At 50.3% G+C, this 16,025-nt stretch overlaps 1 protein-coding gene across 6 annotated transcripts in view; it reads left to right on the top strand.

Annotated features, from left to right (window-relative positions):
• The window catches only part of Tox2 (TOX high mobility group box family member 2), a 113,279-nt gene extending 102,299 nt beyond the window's left edge, over nt 1-10,980 (top strand). For 4 of the 6 annotated variants that reach the window (XM_050150925.1, XM_050150929.1, XM_050150926.1 and 1 more), the window contains 6 exons: nt 4,349-4,588; nt 5,250-5,477; nt 6,617-6,697; nt 7,439-7,828; nt 8,540-8,667; nt 10,083-10,980. In XM_050150925.1, coding sequence (XP_050006882.1) covers nt 4,349-4,588; nt 5,250-5,477; nt 6,617-6,697; nt 7,439-7,828; nt 8,540-8,667; nt 10,083-10,149 — 1,134 coding nt within the window. In that variant the 3' untranslated portion in view covers nt 10,150-10,980. Of the gene's footprint in view, nt 1-4,348; nt 4,589-5,249; nt 5,478-6,616; nt 6,698-7,438; nt 7,829-8,539; nt 8,668-9,888 lie in introns of all 6 variants that reach the window. The other 2 variants (XM_050150927.1, XM_050150928.1) reach the window with 1 other exon arrangement.
• The last annotated feature ends 5,045 nt before the right edge of the window (nt 10,981-16,025 follow it).

Genomic DNA, 16,025 nt, shown 5'->3' with positions numbered 1-16,025 from the left:
CTGCTCCTTGCTTCTCTTTTTCATTCACCCACACTGGTGAGTGTGGCTCAAGCCATTCACGCTGGCTTGGAGAAGCACTCTATTGTGTGGATAAGCCCTGGTCCCTTTCCTCAGATGGCGAGCCTCCAGCTTTCTCTAGAATTTAAAATTCTTCTCTATTATCTTTATTGTATACATTTCTAAGGGTAAAACTATGACCTTCATACAAACAAAACATGTGAACGTATCAAAATTGTATTTAACTGGGTATGAATGAGGAAGCCAGTAAGATAGTAACACTCAGTTCAGAGAAGAATCCGAAAAATAGACAAACACTTAAGCAATCGGGGATGCTGGAATAAATGTACTAAGAACTAGAAAACTGATTGGTGTGATAGAGCAATTGAATGTGATGATTAGAATCGTCTTTTCTATAGTGCAGGGTCAATATCTCTACCAGAAAAAATATATTTGTGCTTTTATGGACACGAATTAGTTGCCATCTCCCTGATGCTCATCCAATGTTGATATTACAGTTTGGATCTTAAAAAAAAAATCTTCCAAAGGCCCATTAACAGATAAATAGCAAAATATGGCATGTTCATAAAACAGAATATTATCCAACCTTAAAAAGACAAAAAAATTCTGACTCATGCTACAAGTGTATAAATCTTGAGGTTATTGTGCTAGGGGAAATAAGCCAGTCACCCAAGAAAGTTTATATGGTATGATTCCACTGATATGAGGTACCTAGAAAAAGAAAGTAAACTAATAGTAGCTGGGGAAATGATTCTGTGGGTAAGAGTTCTTGCTGCACAAGCACAGTACATGTGTTCACATCCTTAGCCACGACCAGGGTGTGTCCTTGTGACTTTAGTGCTGTGAATAGCAGAGCCGGCCAGTTACTGAGGCTTGCTGTCCGTCAGCCTAGTTCCAGTTCAGTAAGAAATACCATCTCAAGGGACTGTGTGGAGAGCAATAGACCCGGATGCCCAACACCCTCCTCTAACCTTGAGGCATGAGCACCCCCAAACACATGTGTACATACACCCTACACACACACATACCACATACAAAGGAAGTAGATTTGTGTTTTCCAGGGACTCGGGTGAGACAGGAATGGGAAGTTATTATTTAACAGGTGTTGAAGTCAAGGTAATTCTGTAGATTATGATAGGAATAGTGTCATGGTGACCTAATAACAGATTTATGTCTAAAAATGCTTACATTGGTGCTGGGGAGTTGACTCAGATGCTAGGCACCTACAGGCATAGATCCATCCATTTGCCTGCAAATTTCAAGATATCATTATTTTTTCTGCTGTGTAGTACTCCATTGTGTAAATGTACCACATTTTTTCTTATCCATTCTTCGGTCAAGGGGCATTTAGGTCATTTCCAGGTTCTGGCTATGACAAACAATGCTGCTATGAACATAGTTGAGCACATGTCCTTGTGGCACGATTGAGCATCCTTTGGATATATACCCAAAAGTGGTATTACTGGATCTTGATTCCTGAGAAATCTCCACACTGACATCCAAAGGGGCTGTACCAGCTTGCACTCCCACCAGCAATGCAGGAGTGTTCCCTTTACTCCACAACCTCTCCAGCATAAGTTGTCATCGGTATTTTTGATCTTGGCCATTCTTACAGGTGTAAGATGGAGTCTCAGAGTTGTTTTGATTTGCATTTCTCTGATGGCTAAGGATGTTGAGCGTTTCCTTAAGTGTCTTTCCACCATTTTAGATTTTTTTTTGTTGAGAGTTCTCTGTTTAGATCTGTACCCCATTTTTATTTATTTGTTCTTTTGATGACTAATTTTTTAGTTCTTTGTATATTTTGGAGATCAGTCCTCTATCCAATATGGGGTTGGTGAAGATCTTTTCCCATTCTGTAGGCTGCTGTTTTGTCTTGTTGACCATGTCCTTTGCTTTACAGAAGCTTTTCAGTTTCAGGAGGTCCCATTTATTATTTCTCTCAGTGTCTGTGCTACTGAGATTATATTTAGGAAGTGGTCTCCTGTGCCAATGGATTCAAGGGTACTTCCCATTTTCTCTTCTATGAGATTCAGGGTGCTTGGTTTTATGTTGAGGTCTCTGATCCATTTGGACTTGAGTTTTATGCATGGTGATAGATATGGATCTATTTTCATTCTTCTACATGTTGATATCCAGTTATGCCAGCACCATTTATTGAATATGCTTTCTTTTTTCCATTTTATGTTTTTTGCTTCTTTGTCAAAAATCAGGTGTTCATAGGTGTGTGGATTGATGTCTGGATCTTCGATTCAATTCCATTGCTCCTCCTGTCTGTTTTTGTGCTGATACCGGACTGTCTTTCAGTACTGTGGCTCTGTAGTAGAATTTGAAGTCAGGGATTTGTGATGTCTCCAGAAGTGAGGATAGAGAATTTAAAATCTCTTGGACTGTATAGTAAGACCATGCCTAAAAGAAACACACATACACACAAACAAAGAAGAAAGGGCATGTTTGTATTGGTGGTAGAAAGGGAGAGGGATGTTTAGAGGCTCAGTCATAAAACCTTCTACACGTTAAAGAAGTTCGCTTGCTAAGCCTATTTTTCAGGTTTCTGCGATTAACATACTAACAGATCACAATGTATTGCGAACTGGGTTGCAGACCAGCACTCACCCATATGCTGTTTTCATGATGCACATCTGAAATGGTGCAGGATGAGAAGAAAACACGAAGGAAACCATGACAACAGCTGACAGAGTAGGATGGGAGGCAGAAGCATTCATTTTCATCAGAGCAAAAATGCTTCTATGCATAAAGAGAAGCCTTCATGAAGACAGAGCATTCTGGGACATCTGGATGGCTTCACGTCAGCACACCTGAAGAAAACCCCTTCACTCCAAATGCTCTGGAGAACTGATGGGGACGCAGGAGGGACGCTAGGCTCTAGCTCAGTTTCCTCAGTTTCACAGCCGATGTCAAAACAGTCCTTCAATAAACACTGGGGATTTTTTATGTGACAGAATGAACATCAATTACTTTTCCCCCAGTGCTAGGAAGACATGGCTCAGCAGTTGAGAGCTCTTATTGCCCTTGCAGAGGACCCCAGTTCAGTTCCTAGCACTCACATGGCAGCTCACAACTCTCCACTGGATTCTCCAATCCCAGGGAATCTGACACCTTCTTCTGGTCCCTGAGGGGACCAGGCACACAAGTAGTGCACACACATGAATTTAGGCAAAATAGCCATGCACATAAAATGATGAAAAATTTAAAAACTTTCACAGTAACGTCTATGAGAAACACTCGAGGACATTTTTTAGCATTAAAATAAGAGTTGAGTTGTAGGGAGAGTGGGCGTGAAGGCGCCCATGCATAGTGGGTGTGTGCAAGCCAGAGGCCACCATCGTACTTCTCCTCCACTCCTCTCGGGTTTTTCTTTCTTCATTTGTGTATGTGTGTGTGTGTGTGTGTGTGTGTGTGTGTGTGTGTGTGCGTGTGTGTGCATGCATGTTCGAGTGGTCACAATCATCTGAATTTGATGGCAGGAATTATCCCCCATTGTCTCTTCTCTGTCACACACAGAGCTCAGTGACACCAGAGACATGGCTAATCTTGCTAGCCAGCTATGGAGGAACGTTTATGGGGAGGCATGAAATGGAGACAGTTGGATTGATCCTCCCGTGTGCGGATTAAAGGCCTGCGCCACCACTGCCCAGCAAGATCTCACGCTTTTAAAGAGAAGTTGTGAACCCCACATAAAATAGAAAGCCACTTGCTTGCTTAATGAAGGAAAAGCTGAGAACAAGGGGGTGCTTAACATTAGAAATCGGACAGAATAAATAACAAATGCAGAGGAGATAAAAAATAATTCTAAGATTGTTCACATAAGCCTCCATGAATCACGCATCTGTACTGTGTCTGTTTGGGCCAAGAGTACACAGTATTCTAGATCCTGGGGAGCAATCTGATTACACATCTTACAGATGAAGAAGCTGAGGCCCAGTGAGGTCAATCGTGGCCAGTGTCACCTGGCCAGCGCCTGGGCCGGGATTCAAGAAGTGGGCTTCCAACATCTGCGCTCGTGGCTGCTCATTGTCACACAGCAGACAAGGCAGAGCTGTGTTCAGGATGGAGCATGTATCATGAGATGATCCGTTTACAGCCAAGGGACCCTCGGGGCTTCGCAGGTGCTCTGCACTATGCAGAGGTCCGGGGAGAATGGCGCTCCACCTTGAGATCCTCCTAAGGGGATCCCTGTGGGAAGCACAGGCCAGTATGGAAATGGCCACTTGCCTCCTCTCATCCACAGGTTCCTCCTCTGAGCCCGAGAGGCAAGTGCAGCATTTGGCGAGGCAGAGCCTTCTAACGCAATCATCCTGTCTTCTCTCAGATCCAGGAGATGGTCCACTCGGAGGTAGCTGCCTATGACTCCGGCAGGCCAGGGCCTCTTCTGGGCCGTCCAGCAATGCTGGCCAGCCACATGAGTGCCCTGAGCCAGTCCCAGCTCATCTCCCAGATGGGCATCCGGAGTGGCATTGCCCACAGCTCCCCATCACCCCCAGGGAGCAAGTCAGCGACCCCCTCTCCATCCAGTTCCACACAGGAGGAGGAGTCAGATGCCCATTTCAAGGTGCGTAAAATGGAAGGGTGTAGCTACCAGGTTATCTTCCCAAGTGGAGAAGGGGCTCTGCCAGGTCATTCCACCATGACCCTCTGGAAAAGACTAGAAAGGAGGTTTAGTCTTTCGTTGGAAACCAAGAGTCAGCGTGTGGACCTCTGGTCAGAGGGCTGGCACCTGAGCCCTTGGGACATCAGGCTGTGGCTGCTGAATCTGCTGGAGACCCTCTCCTCCAGGCAATACTGGCCCTGAAGAGGCCCAGGGTCCAGCCACAGTGTCCATGACAGGAGGCCCTAAACTGACCAGGGGTCTGTATGCTTCTCAATTTGATCCGGCATCATTCTGAGGATACCCTGGCCTACAACAGAAGCCAAGTGGGGATGACTTCTGTCTTACTCACCCTTCTCCCTTACCTCTTCTTTTCTTCCCCTGTTTTTTCCTCCCCCTGTTTTGCCTTCCTTTATTTCTACATATTCCTGGGGGAGTTACCCTAAATCCTTGCCTGGGTATGAACCCCTGGCTGGGCAGCCCTTTCTCTGCTTGGGAGAGAACAGGACTAGATGGGTCTGAGGTAAGCTGCCGAGAAAGCCTAGCTCAGCCCAAGGTTAGCTAGAGTCACTTTGGCTAGGAGCCCCTTGACCTCTTCAGTTTACCGACTCCTCCCACCTGGCAGGTCTCGGGAGAGAAGAGACCCTCAGCAGACCCAGGCAAAAAGGCCAAGAACCCAAAGAAGAAGAAGAAGAAGGACCCCAATGAGCCACAAAAGCCAGTGTCAGCCTACGCTCTCTTCTTCAGAGACACTCAGGCCGCCATCAAGGGGCAGAATCCCAGTGCCACCTTTGGGGATGTGTCCAAAATAGTGGCTTCCATGTGGGACAGCCTGGGAGAAGAGCAGAAACAGGTGAGCCTTGGTCCCCTTCTAAGTTGTCCCTGAGACTTGGGGCCCTGGAACCAAGAGTGTGATACCAGGCTTGGCCTCTGGGGCTAGAGGCTCCTGCAAGGGGCTTTGCTGCTTTGTTTGCTCATCTATAAGCTGGGAAGCCGCGTTCCTTCCATCCTTGCTGACCTCCAGTGCTGTGTTCTACCACCTTTGCTGGGCCCCTGGTTCCCCATCCATAAACCAGGGAACGTCTCCATCCAGCAGTTCCCTTAACTCGGTCCTTTCTGCTCCACTGGCCATGTGGGCTCTCTGAAGGCCTCCAGGCAGAAGGAAGATGAGCCGGCTCCTGTGGTTGGAAATGCATTACCAGCTACTCACTTCAGATTGACTGCCTAAACTCTTTGAGTCCTGGCTTCCCTACCTACTGACTACCATGCTTGGAGCACGCCTAGGCTAAGCGCCGTGGGGATCCCCCCTCCATCACCACATCCATCTTTACAACACCCCTGGGAGTCACCATCCATTGGCTCTTTTGAAAGTGGAGGGTGTGGTGGGGACTCCTTTGGATTCTGCCTTGCACCGCAGGGAATGGAGATGTTGTGCATGGGGCCTGTAGGAAGCCCAGAGCAGTAGCAAGCTGGGCCACAGATGTGAGTTGTGGTCCTATTTGGCAGTGTGGCGATTCTGTAGACTAGTTGAGGGCAGGTAGTTTAAGAGATGCTCTAAAACCCGCTAGAAAGAAGTGGAGACAAGAAGCCAGGGAAGGCAGAGGACGTTGTCAGAGAATTCCCACCATGGGCAAGAGGAGCTCTGGAGCCAACCCTTTGTCTTTGTTAACCCACCTGGGCTGCAAGGGCGCCGGGTGAACCCTGGCTTTGCTAGGCATCACCTGAGAGCCGGGTTCGTGTCAGAATACAAAGATAGTGCGGCGTTAAGGTGTTGGTGGTGTTCTGGGCCAAAGAGAGGCTTCTGGGTGACTTGTCTTTCTGTCGTCACTTGTACCAACATCACGGCTGAGGAACTGGAGGGTATCCTGGCCTCTGTCCCCACAACCTTCATCCATGCCTGGCCCTGGAAGCCCCCCTTATCATCCCAGCCTCTGCACTGTGGCTCCTCTGTGACGTTTTCTCCAGAGTTGCCCAATGTCTCGGATCTTTCAGGCATATAAGAGGAAGACCGAAGCTGCCAAGAAGGAGTACCTGAAAGCCTTGGCGGCCTACCGAGCTAGCCTCGTCTCCAAGGTAACTAAATTCCTAGGCACCGTCCTGATGAGAGTGTACCACGGGAGGGACAGAGCAAAGGCTGGGGCTCAGAGCGGATGAGCGACGCACGTGCGTCACACCTTGGGAGCACCTCCAGTGTGGCAGGCTTCATGTGAGGCTCATTTCATTAGCTTCCTTCAGCAGGAGGGGCTAGCACTCAGAGGGCTCCGCAATGAGCCTGGGATTGGCCGTGTGAGTGGCTGTTGTAGGTTCCAACGCGGCGTCACTGTCCTAACTCCTGACCATGCTCTCTACCTCTCTGTGCACACCAGGAGCACAGGGGCAAGGGGTGGGTCCGAGGCCCCAAAGGAGGCAGAGCATTGTCCTGGAGGCTGTCACAAAGAAAATGACACCTGGGTTGGGCTCGAAAGGGCCAAGCAAAGGGTGTTTACAGAGTTGAGAGAATCGCATGGGCAAAGGTGGGAGGCTGGGAGGGCATAAACAGAGCATGGCTCATTGCTGGCATTGATCTTGCTGCCAGGGTGAGGATAGCGGGACCATACTTCCAGGGGAGCCCACATGAGGGTAAAGGTGGGGCTGACTGCCTGATTAAAACCGTGTACCCACACATCCCTGCATAGTTATGGTTTATTAGTTCACAGCCGGCCCCATAGCACAACACAGAGCCGTCCAGAGGCCTTGCAGGCTGCAGGCCTACCTAGTCCACAGTCCAGGTTCTGCCCTATCTCTGGTTTATCCCTGGCTTCTGTCTTCCTCCAGAGCCCTCCGGACCAAGGCGAGGCCAAGACTGCCCAGGCAAATCCACCAGCCAAAATGCTCCCACCCAAGCAGCCCATGTACGCCATGCCTGGCTTGGCTTCCTTCCTGACGCCCTCGGACCTGCAGGCCTTCCGCACTGGAGCCTCTCCCGCCAACCTGGCCAGGACGCTGGGCTCCAAGGCCCTGCTGCCAGGCCTCAGCACATCCCCACCACCCTCCTTTCCTCTCAGCCCCTCATTGCACCAGCAGCTGCCACTGCCCCCCCACGCGCAGGGCGCTCTCCTCAGCCCGCCTCTCAGCATGTCCCCTGCCCCTCAGCCTCCTGTCCTGCCTGCCTCCATGGCACTCCAGGTGCAGCTGGCAATGAGCCCCTCGCCTCCAGGGCCACAGGTAAGCAGGGCCAAGCCGCCGCCGCCTGTGACTCTCACCAAGAGGGAAGGCAGCTGGGGGGGGGGGTCATATACTGGCCGGGCCACTTACCAGCTGTGCAACATCAGCCACAGCACTGTACCTCTCTAAGCCTCAGTTTTCAATTCTCTGAAATGGGTCTAGAACACCTACCTACCCAGAGAGACACTGGCTACTCCAGACAGTTGGCTAGTTGCCAACTAAGCTTTGCTCCAGAACCTTCTCTTAGACCACTGTGACCTCTGCCAGATTGTCCCAGCTCGTTTGCAATCTCCAAAGCCCTAGCTTCCAGTGATGGTTCCACAAATGGTTCCAGCACAGGCATGCAGCACAGTAACCCCATTTTAAAGTCAGAAAAGGGGAAAAAACCAAAAGCAAAGCCACCTCCTCTCCAAACTGAGACGAGTTGGATTTTCGTTTTCACTTTTCTTTCCTTTTCTTCTCTGTCATGCTGGGGGTGGAAGCCAGAGTCTCACACACACCAGGCAGGTACACACAATCAGCTCACATTGAATTTTCCCAAAGATCTTCTACTAGGGAGAAAGAGAAAGAGGCAGAGTGGTCATTCTGTATGGACCCAGGATGTGTCTCTGAAGCATAGACACCCTCAAACACACAAAGATGACGCCAACTGCTGGAGAGGCTCCCCTTCATCTCTCCTCTGCTCACCGCCCACCCCTCCTTCCCCTGTAGGATTTCCCACACATCTCTGAGTTCCCCAGTGGTTCTGGCTCCCGCTCACCTGGCCCATCCAACCCTTCTAGCAGCGCGGACTGGGATGGGAGTTACTCCAGCGGGGAGCGCGGCCTCGGCACCTGCAGGTCAGTCCTCCTCAGATCCCCTTCACAGTCCGTTCCTGATAGGGGCAGGGGTGGCAGGAGGGCAGGGGGACACTGGGGGAATGTGAAGTAGGCACCCTCAGCCCACGTGGTGGATGTTTAGAGTACAGGGAACAACACAGATCAGAGTAAAGCTCCAGGGGGGTGCAGCTGATTGGATGCCCAGGCCAACAGGGAAACTGGGGCTGGCCTTGGTTCATGCCTTTTCTTCTTTTGTCCCATGTTTTCACAAATGGAGGGGGGAGGTCTGAGTATTTAGCGGACAGTGGCCATCTCCATCACCAGGCAGTGTGTCCCCATTCCTGGCCACCAGCCTTCCAGCATGGGCTCCTCGTTTTGCTAGTGTTCCTGGCCCTTGCCCCCACTCCTGACCTTCTAGGGAGAGCCCTTGAAGGTGTGCAGACTCCGGTAGGCAGGGTTCCCTTCATAGCCCACGCAGGCACAGACTCTCCCCCGGCCCTTCCCTTTCACCCAGTTTCCCTTCCCAAAAGTCAGGGCCAAGGAGGAGTAAGTACATTGTATCTGAACTTCTCCCCTGGGTGACAATGTTTGATCCTCAACAGCCTGTTCTAGTCTTGCTTGTTAAATGTGAAGTCTTTCGATGTAGCCCAGGCTAGTTTTGAACTCGTGAGCCTCCTGTCTCATCCTCCCACGGGCACAGGTCAACATATCTGGCTCACCCTGTGCAGTATTCTGCAGAGAGGAAGGTGTCTACTTTCCTGTAATTCTGTTTGAAGTGCACAGATGATTAAATGTAGACATGATGGGGGGCGGGGTGTGCTGGGGCATATCTCAATTGGTAGAACGTTTGCCTAGAATGAAGAAAGCTCGGGATTTGGTCCTAGCACCGCCAAACCTGGTGTGGTGATGTATAGGTAGGACCTCAGAACTCAGGGTAGAGGTTGGGATGGAAGCATGAGAATCAAAAGTTCTAGATCACCCTCAGCTACATCTCGAGTTCAAGGCCAGCCTGGGATACATAAGCTCCTGTCTCAAAATACAAACAAACACAGTAGACAGGAAACAAATGATAAAAAAAAAAATAATTAGGTGGTCCCTGGCAGGATGCCAGGAGGGGTGCTTGGTTCTGCTTGATGGGCAGCCCCTCCTTCAGCCTCAGAGACAGCTGATGAGAGTGAGGGACACAGGGCCGGGGTGCCAGGGTGGGCTCCAGTGGCTGACGGCCCCTACTCTCTCCTGCAGCCTGCTCCCCAGAGATAAATCGCTCTACCTCACCTAATCCCGCCTCCCCTCCCTCCCTGAGGCTCTCCGGAGGGCACTGCTCCGAGCCGGAAGGGCTGACCGCAGGAGAGAGGCCATGGCAGCAGGCAGGGTGACCGGCCAGCAGTGATACACCTATGCCCCAGGGCTGAGTCTCTCCCTCGACCTCCCACCAGACTCTGCAGAGGCAGCCCACCGCCCACCACCAGCCCAAAGAACCTGCAGGAACCTTCTGCCCGCTGACCTGCTTGCTCCAGGGTAGCTGTGGACCCCACTCCTTGGCCTGCACACAGTCCCCTGCGTCTGGACTTCTGGCCCCAGCCCAAGCTCACCGGGCTGCCCCCCCTCGAGGTTGCTTTGCAACAGACACCCACCCCAGATGCTGGGCCAGCTACACGTGTGCTCTCGGTGTACACAAAAGATGCTGAAACCCACGCGTTGTGGGTTCCGTGTAAGTAGTTCACTGTTTTAGAACCGTGCTGAAGACATCTGTAAGATTATTTTGTGGGGAGAAAGAAAGTAAAAAAAAAATTTTATAAGACCTTTAGCACAGTTTTTTTTTTTTTTTTGAAGTTTTATCTTAAGGGAGACATGTGCGCAAACAGCTGTCAAACTGATTCTTATCTGCACACAGAGAGAATGGGCGCTTTTAAGCCACATCCAGGGCCGCCGCCTTCTTTTTATTCCTCCTCCTCCTCCTCCTCGTTCTCCTCCTTCTCTTCCTCTTTCTCTTCTTCGTTCTCCTCCTCTTCTTCCTCCTTTTCATGTTCTTCTTTTTCCTCCTCTTCCTCCTCCTTTCTTCTTTTTCTTTTCTTTCTTTCTTTTTTTTTTTTTTTGATCATATATCCACCTATTTAAAATTGCCAGCAACGATTTTGGCCATCTATTTATGAAGAAAAGTTGAGAACAACATTGTGGTGTCTCCCAAGTGTGTGTGGTTTGGGGTTTGGGTTTGGTTTAGGCTTTGGTTCGTGTTGTTCGCAGCTGTCTCCCGGCCCTTGCATTGTCCGTCCTGGTGCCCCCGTGCTTTGCTCAGACCTCTTTGTAATAAAACTTCTGAAAAGTGGCAAGCAACCCTGTGTCTTCCAGCACTTTTTCACCCAGGCCTGGTTACCCTATCCCCCAAACCAGATAGATAAACAACAGATACAATAATGTTACACTGATGTCCCTGATGACATAGGTACAAAAACTTGCAATAAAGCTTTTACAAATAGGATTTAAGAACACATTGAGGACTGGCAAGATGGCTCAGCTGGTAGAGGCACCTGCTGCCAATGTGACAGTCTGAGTTGAGCCCCGGGACCCACTTGGTAGACAGGAGGAACTGATCCCTGAAAGTTGTCCTCTGACCTCTACACACAAATAATGTACCAATAAGTTTTTAAGAAGACATTAAGAACGCATTAAGAAGATCATACATCATGACCAAGTTCTTTTCATTCATTGACTGCAATCGGTCCTGCATCTGAGCCAGGCCTGGACTCCTGAAGTGGCACATGGTGGTGGCTTCACCAGGTCAGAGTTTCTTCTGAGGGAAAACTAAGAGCGGAGTCCTGCCTGCCACTCCGCAAGCAGCTTGAGTGCCTGTGTCCAGGCAAAAGCCACCCCTGACCTCAGCTGTGGTACGGGCAGAAGGAGATACAAAACTCTCTCAGTTCTGTGGCTCAGAGTAAATGCTCAGTAGATCTGTGTTGTCGGGGTGAAGGTGATCATACCCAACAGTGTGAAGATACAAGAGAGGGTCAGCCTTGGACTTTCCAGGTGAGACTTAGCTCTCCGGCCACTGAAAAGCATGGCTGAAATCCCAGTGGCTAGAGTGTCCCCAAATGCCAGCATATCCTGGAGAACACTGGTGTTTTCATACGCACAGCCGGATTTTATACGATTTCACTGCGGGGCTGGGATGTGTCTCTGTGTTCGTCTAGCAGACCAGACCCCTCTAGAAGATAAGGAGAAACCATCTTCTAAAAAGATGTCGGTGTGAAATAGATCTGACTGTGCAGTGTAGATGTGAACATAACGTCTGAGGGGAAAATATCAATGGGACAGAGCCATGAGCTCCTGGCGACGAGGAGTGGGGTTCTGGGCACAGTGTCACCCCTCAGAAACACACACCAGCCAGAGACAGTGTGAGGCCAAGAGACAGGAGGGTTTTCTTCAAACCTTCCTTCAGAGAGCGTCCTAGACCAGAGACTCCTTCACCCAGGCTCCCCAGCAGCTGTTAGTGGTGACACTTGAAGGTCATAATTGTCACAAGTTGAACTCTGCGGGGAGGAAGGACAGTGGCCTGGCAGGGAGGGGTTGGGAGGCTGCTGTGACACCGCTCTTGGCTTGGCTTCCCAGTGTTTGACCCAACTCTTTGAGGCAGGGGCAGCTTTCCTGCTATCCACAGAGGGGTCCCGCAGAACCTCCCATCCTCCCAGCGAGCCACACCCTTCATCCAGAGGACGCTTAGATGTAGGGGCGGGCTTGCTGAGAGCGGTTTCCTTTCAAGGGCATATTGTAATCCTCCTGGGAGAGAAACAGAAGAAAACTCCGAGCACAGTCAGTCACCACGCAGTTGCATTGGCGCAGCCTGGCAACGCGGAACACAAACCTCCAGTGGAGCTGCACTGTCCTTTCTGAACGTGAGGAACTCGCTGGAGCCGTGGCGATGGCTTCTACAGCTGAATATCCATCTCTTGCTTTTATAAGACACCACTAGACCAACAAGGACAGTCCCAAATCAGCAGAGCCTGAGGCCATGGGAGTCCAACAAGCTGTGCCCGCGTTTCCTTGTCGTGCCAGGCGGGTGGGGGTCATTTGCAAATAGTTTGCGTGGCTGGACTGGCCTTTTTGGGTGTTGAGGAGGATGCCAGCTGTCTTCTTCCATTTGAGCCGCCATAACCGGGTACACAGGTGGGCTCATCACCAAAGATATCTTTGGTGATGCTGAGATGCTTCTGAGGGATGAATTCCCAATCATAGAAACGTGCCTCGTGCCTTCACACAGCAGAGGTCCAGGCAACTGATTTGGGTCTGTTAGGGCACAAATCCCAATAATGAAGGCTTCATCTCTTGACCTAATGGTCTTCCACAACCTCCATATCCTATGATATTGAGGGCTAAGGTTCCAATGACTCTGGAAGCCAGAGAGGTGAGGGACAGACATGCAGCTTGTAGCACCAAATACAGTGGGTGCTGTTGACATCCTCCAGGTCTCCTTTACTGTTCCCACTCATAGTGACACCCTTGTCCCAGAAGGAAGTGCAGGGGACAGAGAACCCCCAGAGCTGCCCACAGCTAATGCCTTGGCAATGGAGAAGCCTCACTATGGAGGCAACTTGAGCAGGGTCGCAAGAGTCTTGTCCTCCCTTAGCTGCTTGGAGCTAATGCCTCTCTCCACTCTAAGAGCCTCTCTCAACCAGAATCTACGTCTGTGGACCCGTGTGTTCCTACAGAAACAGACTCCGGATGCCAGCTGAGTCCATGGCCACAGTCGGGCCACATCCATGTTGTTCATAAATAGTTATTTCTGTGCCCACAAGTCCCAGCCTGTGAGCACCAGCCCAAGCCGTGGGAAGTGGAGTCCCCTTCATTCCACAGTAACCACAGCCACACCCCACGGAGCACCTGGTCCAGCACTGTGGGCTGTGCCTGGGCTCTAGATCTTATAGCTGTGGTATGGGCCAGGGACTCCCATGGCTGCAGTGCCCGTCATGGCCAGGGCCAATCTGTGGTCTGGACCTAAGAGTCATAGCCTGTCACTGAGAAAACCTTGAACTGCTGCAGCAGCCTGTCTCGGCTACTCCAGGAGCCTCCCCTTCTTTCCTAAAGCCCTTCCCACAGCTAGGAGGGGACCCCAACAGGAGACAGTTATTCCTGCTGTCCTTTCCTAGAGGAAGGCATGGCTTGACCCTGAGATGGTCCAGGGACCTCTTCCTTTGGAAGAGACCCGGAAAGTTATCCATGTTAGAGTGTAGGCAACACGCAGAAGAATTTCCAATGTCCACAACACTTGAACTCAATCTGCTTGTGCATCAAGAATGAAATGGAAAGCCGGGCGGTGGTGGCGCACACCTTTAATCCCAGCACTCGGGAGGCAGAGGCAGGCGGATCTCTGTGAGTTCGAGACCAGCCTGGTCTATAGAGCTAGTTCCAGGACAGGTTACAAAGCCATAGAGAAACCCTGTCTCGAAAAACAAAAAACAAAAACAAAAAAAGAATGAAACTGAGAGCCACCTTGTCTCTCCCCACTGGGCCCCAGGGACACCAGTCAGAGAGGGGCACAGATTTTTGCCTCTAGTGGCTTCAGAAACATTCATGTTAGCTAATTATAAAGTTTAACCTTATATACTAAGTCACATATACAGATAATTAAAAATGCCAACCATGTGCCTGGTGGCAAGAGGAGAATGAGGGAAGGGCAGAGACGTTCAGTCCATCTGAGATCTTGGTGATTTCCTTGGGGAGGTGGCATCTGAGGTGTGCCTGAACCAGAGATTAAGGTTTGCGTGGCAATGGGATTTGGTTAGGTTTGGGTTTGGATTGGGATTAGAGTTGGAGCTGAGGTAGGATTTGGGACTGGGCTAAGGCTACAGGTTAGATGTGCACCCACACAGGCTTCTACACATTCACTTTGGTTCCGTGGACATTGGTATTGGTGGGATTCCAGTGACTTCGGGGAAGGAATCCAGAGAAACTCACATTAAGCTGGGATTCCCAGAGACATACTGAGGCGTTGAGTTGTGATGATGAGCAGAAGAGCCAAATGCAATCGCCAAACACACGGGACTGGCTAGCAGCCCTTCCGTCCATCTGGGGGTGAACAAAGAGCCCTTCAAAAAGTGAACAGAGGCCAGGGGTGGTGGCGCACGCCCGTTAGCCCTAGCACTCCGGAGGCAGAGGCAGGAGGAGCTCTGTGAGTTCAAGGCCAGTTTGGTCTACAAAGCAAGTTCCAGCCTAGCCAAAATTTTTTTAAATTATGTATTTGTTGTATGAGTACAGATTTGTGACCATAGCAGCCTGGAGGTAGGAATCACAGTTCTAATGCACGCACAGCAAGAACGGTAAGATCACTATGCTCTCCACCCCGAGCCCTTTCTCCAGCCCCTTCGTTTTCTTTGCCTTACCCATTATTTTTGGCTTGTTATAGTGAATATACATATACATATACATATATATATTTGAATAATATACAACAGGGAACTTTGTTGGTTTAGGGTTTTTTTGTTTTACATTTTTTAGATGTTTTAAAAATTTTCATGTGTATGAGTGTTTTGTCTGCAAAATCCTCCCCCCCTCCCCTTCCCTCTCCTCTTCTTCCCATCAGTCTCCTCTGCCCGCCCCCCAGAGAGTTTCACTTCCGCTTTCTCGTCATGTATCATTCATGATTTTATGTGGCTGTATGAAACGCAGCAACCGCAGATGAGAGAAATCACCTGCTATTCGTCATCCCGAGATCGGCTCCCTTCCCTTAACATGACTGTCTCCGTTTGTGTGGGTCACAGGTATTGCCAAAGCTCCCTTAGTTATTAGCAAAGTCCTGTGCTTTCTCCACTGGCGGGTCCCCTTTTCTGGCTTCGCCTATGACCCATCTCTGTTGCGGTGGGGCGCATCTCCCCGCAGCTTTCTAAAGACAATCTCTGCACAGGAGAATCCTGGTCTCCATGTACCTTCACCAGCATGAGAAGCCTTCCCTTCCCTCATCTCCTTCGTCGTCCCTGCCTCTCTTTACTGTTCATTCTCACGGTGTGGTCACACAGCCAGCCGGGTCACTGTTATCCTCCAGGCCTCCTGCACCTCCATCTTCCCGGCCCCCTGCACCTCCACCCTTCGGGCTCTCCTCTGCATCTCTGTTCTCGTACTTCACCCCTGGAGTTTCTGTGTGTGTGTGTGTGTGTGTGTGTGTGTGTGTGTGTGTGTGTGTGTGTGTCCAAGTCTCATCTCGCGAGAACATCAGACGGACTGAGTCCAGGCCCACACACACCAACAGCCTCATCTAATTTAGCCGCTCTTTAAAGCTCATCTCTAAGGCTCCGCGTTTTGAGGCCTTGGGCCCCAGGACGTCAGCGTGTGGGTATGGGGACACTCGATCTTTTCCATAGCGGTGTGAACACTGCACAACGCCACCTCCC

This window comes from Alexandromys fortis, unplaced genomic scaffold (genome assembly GCF_014885135.2).
Source record: "Alexandromys fortis isolate MF-2015 unplaced genomic scaffold, M_Fortis_MF-2015_v1.1 scaffold_27, whole genome shotgun sequence".
NCBI lineage: Eukaryota > Metazoa > Chordata > Mammalia > Rodentia > Cricetidae > Alexandromys > Alexandromys fortis.
The sequence above is the reverse complement of the archived record's forward strand: the minus strand, read 5'-3'. Positions and strand labels throughout refer to the sequence as shown.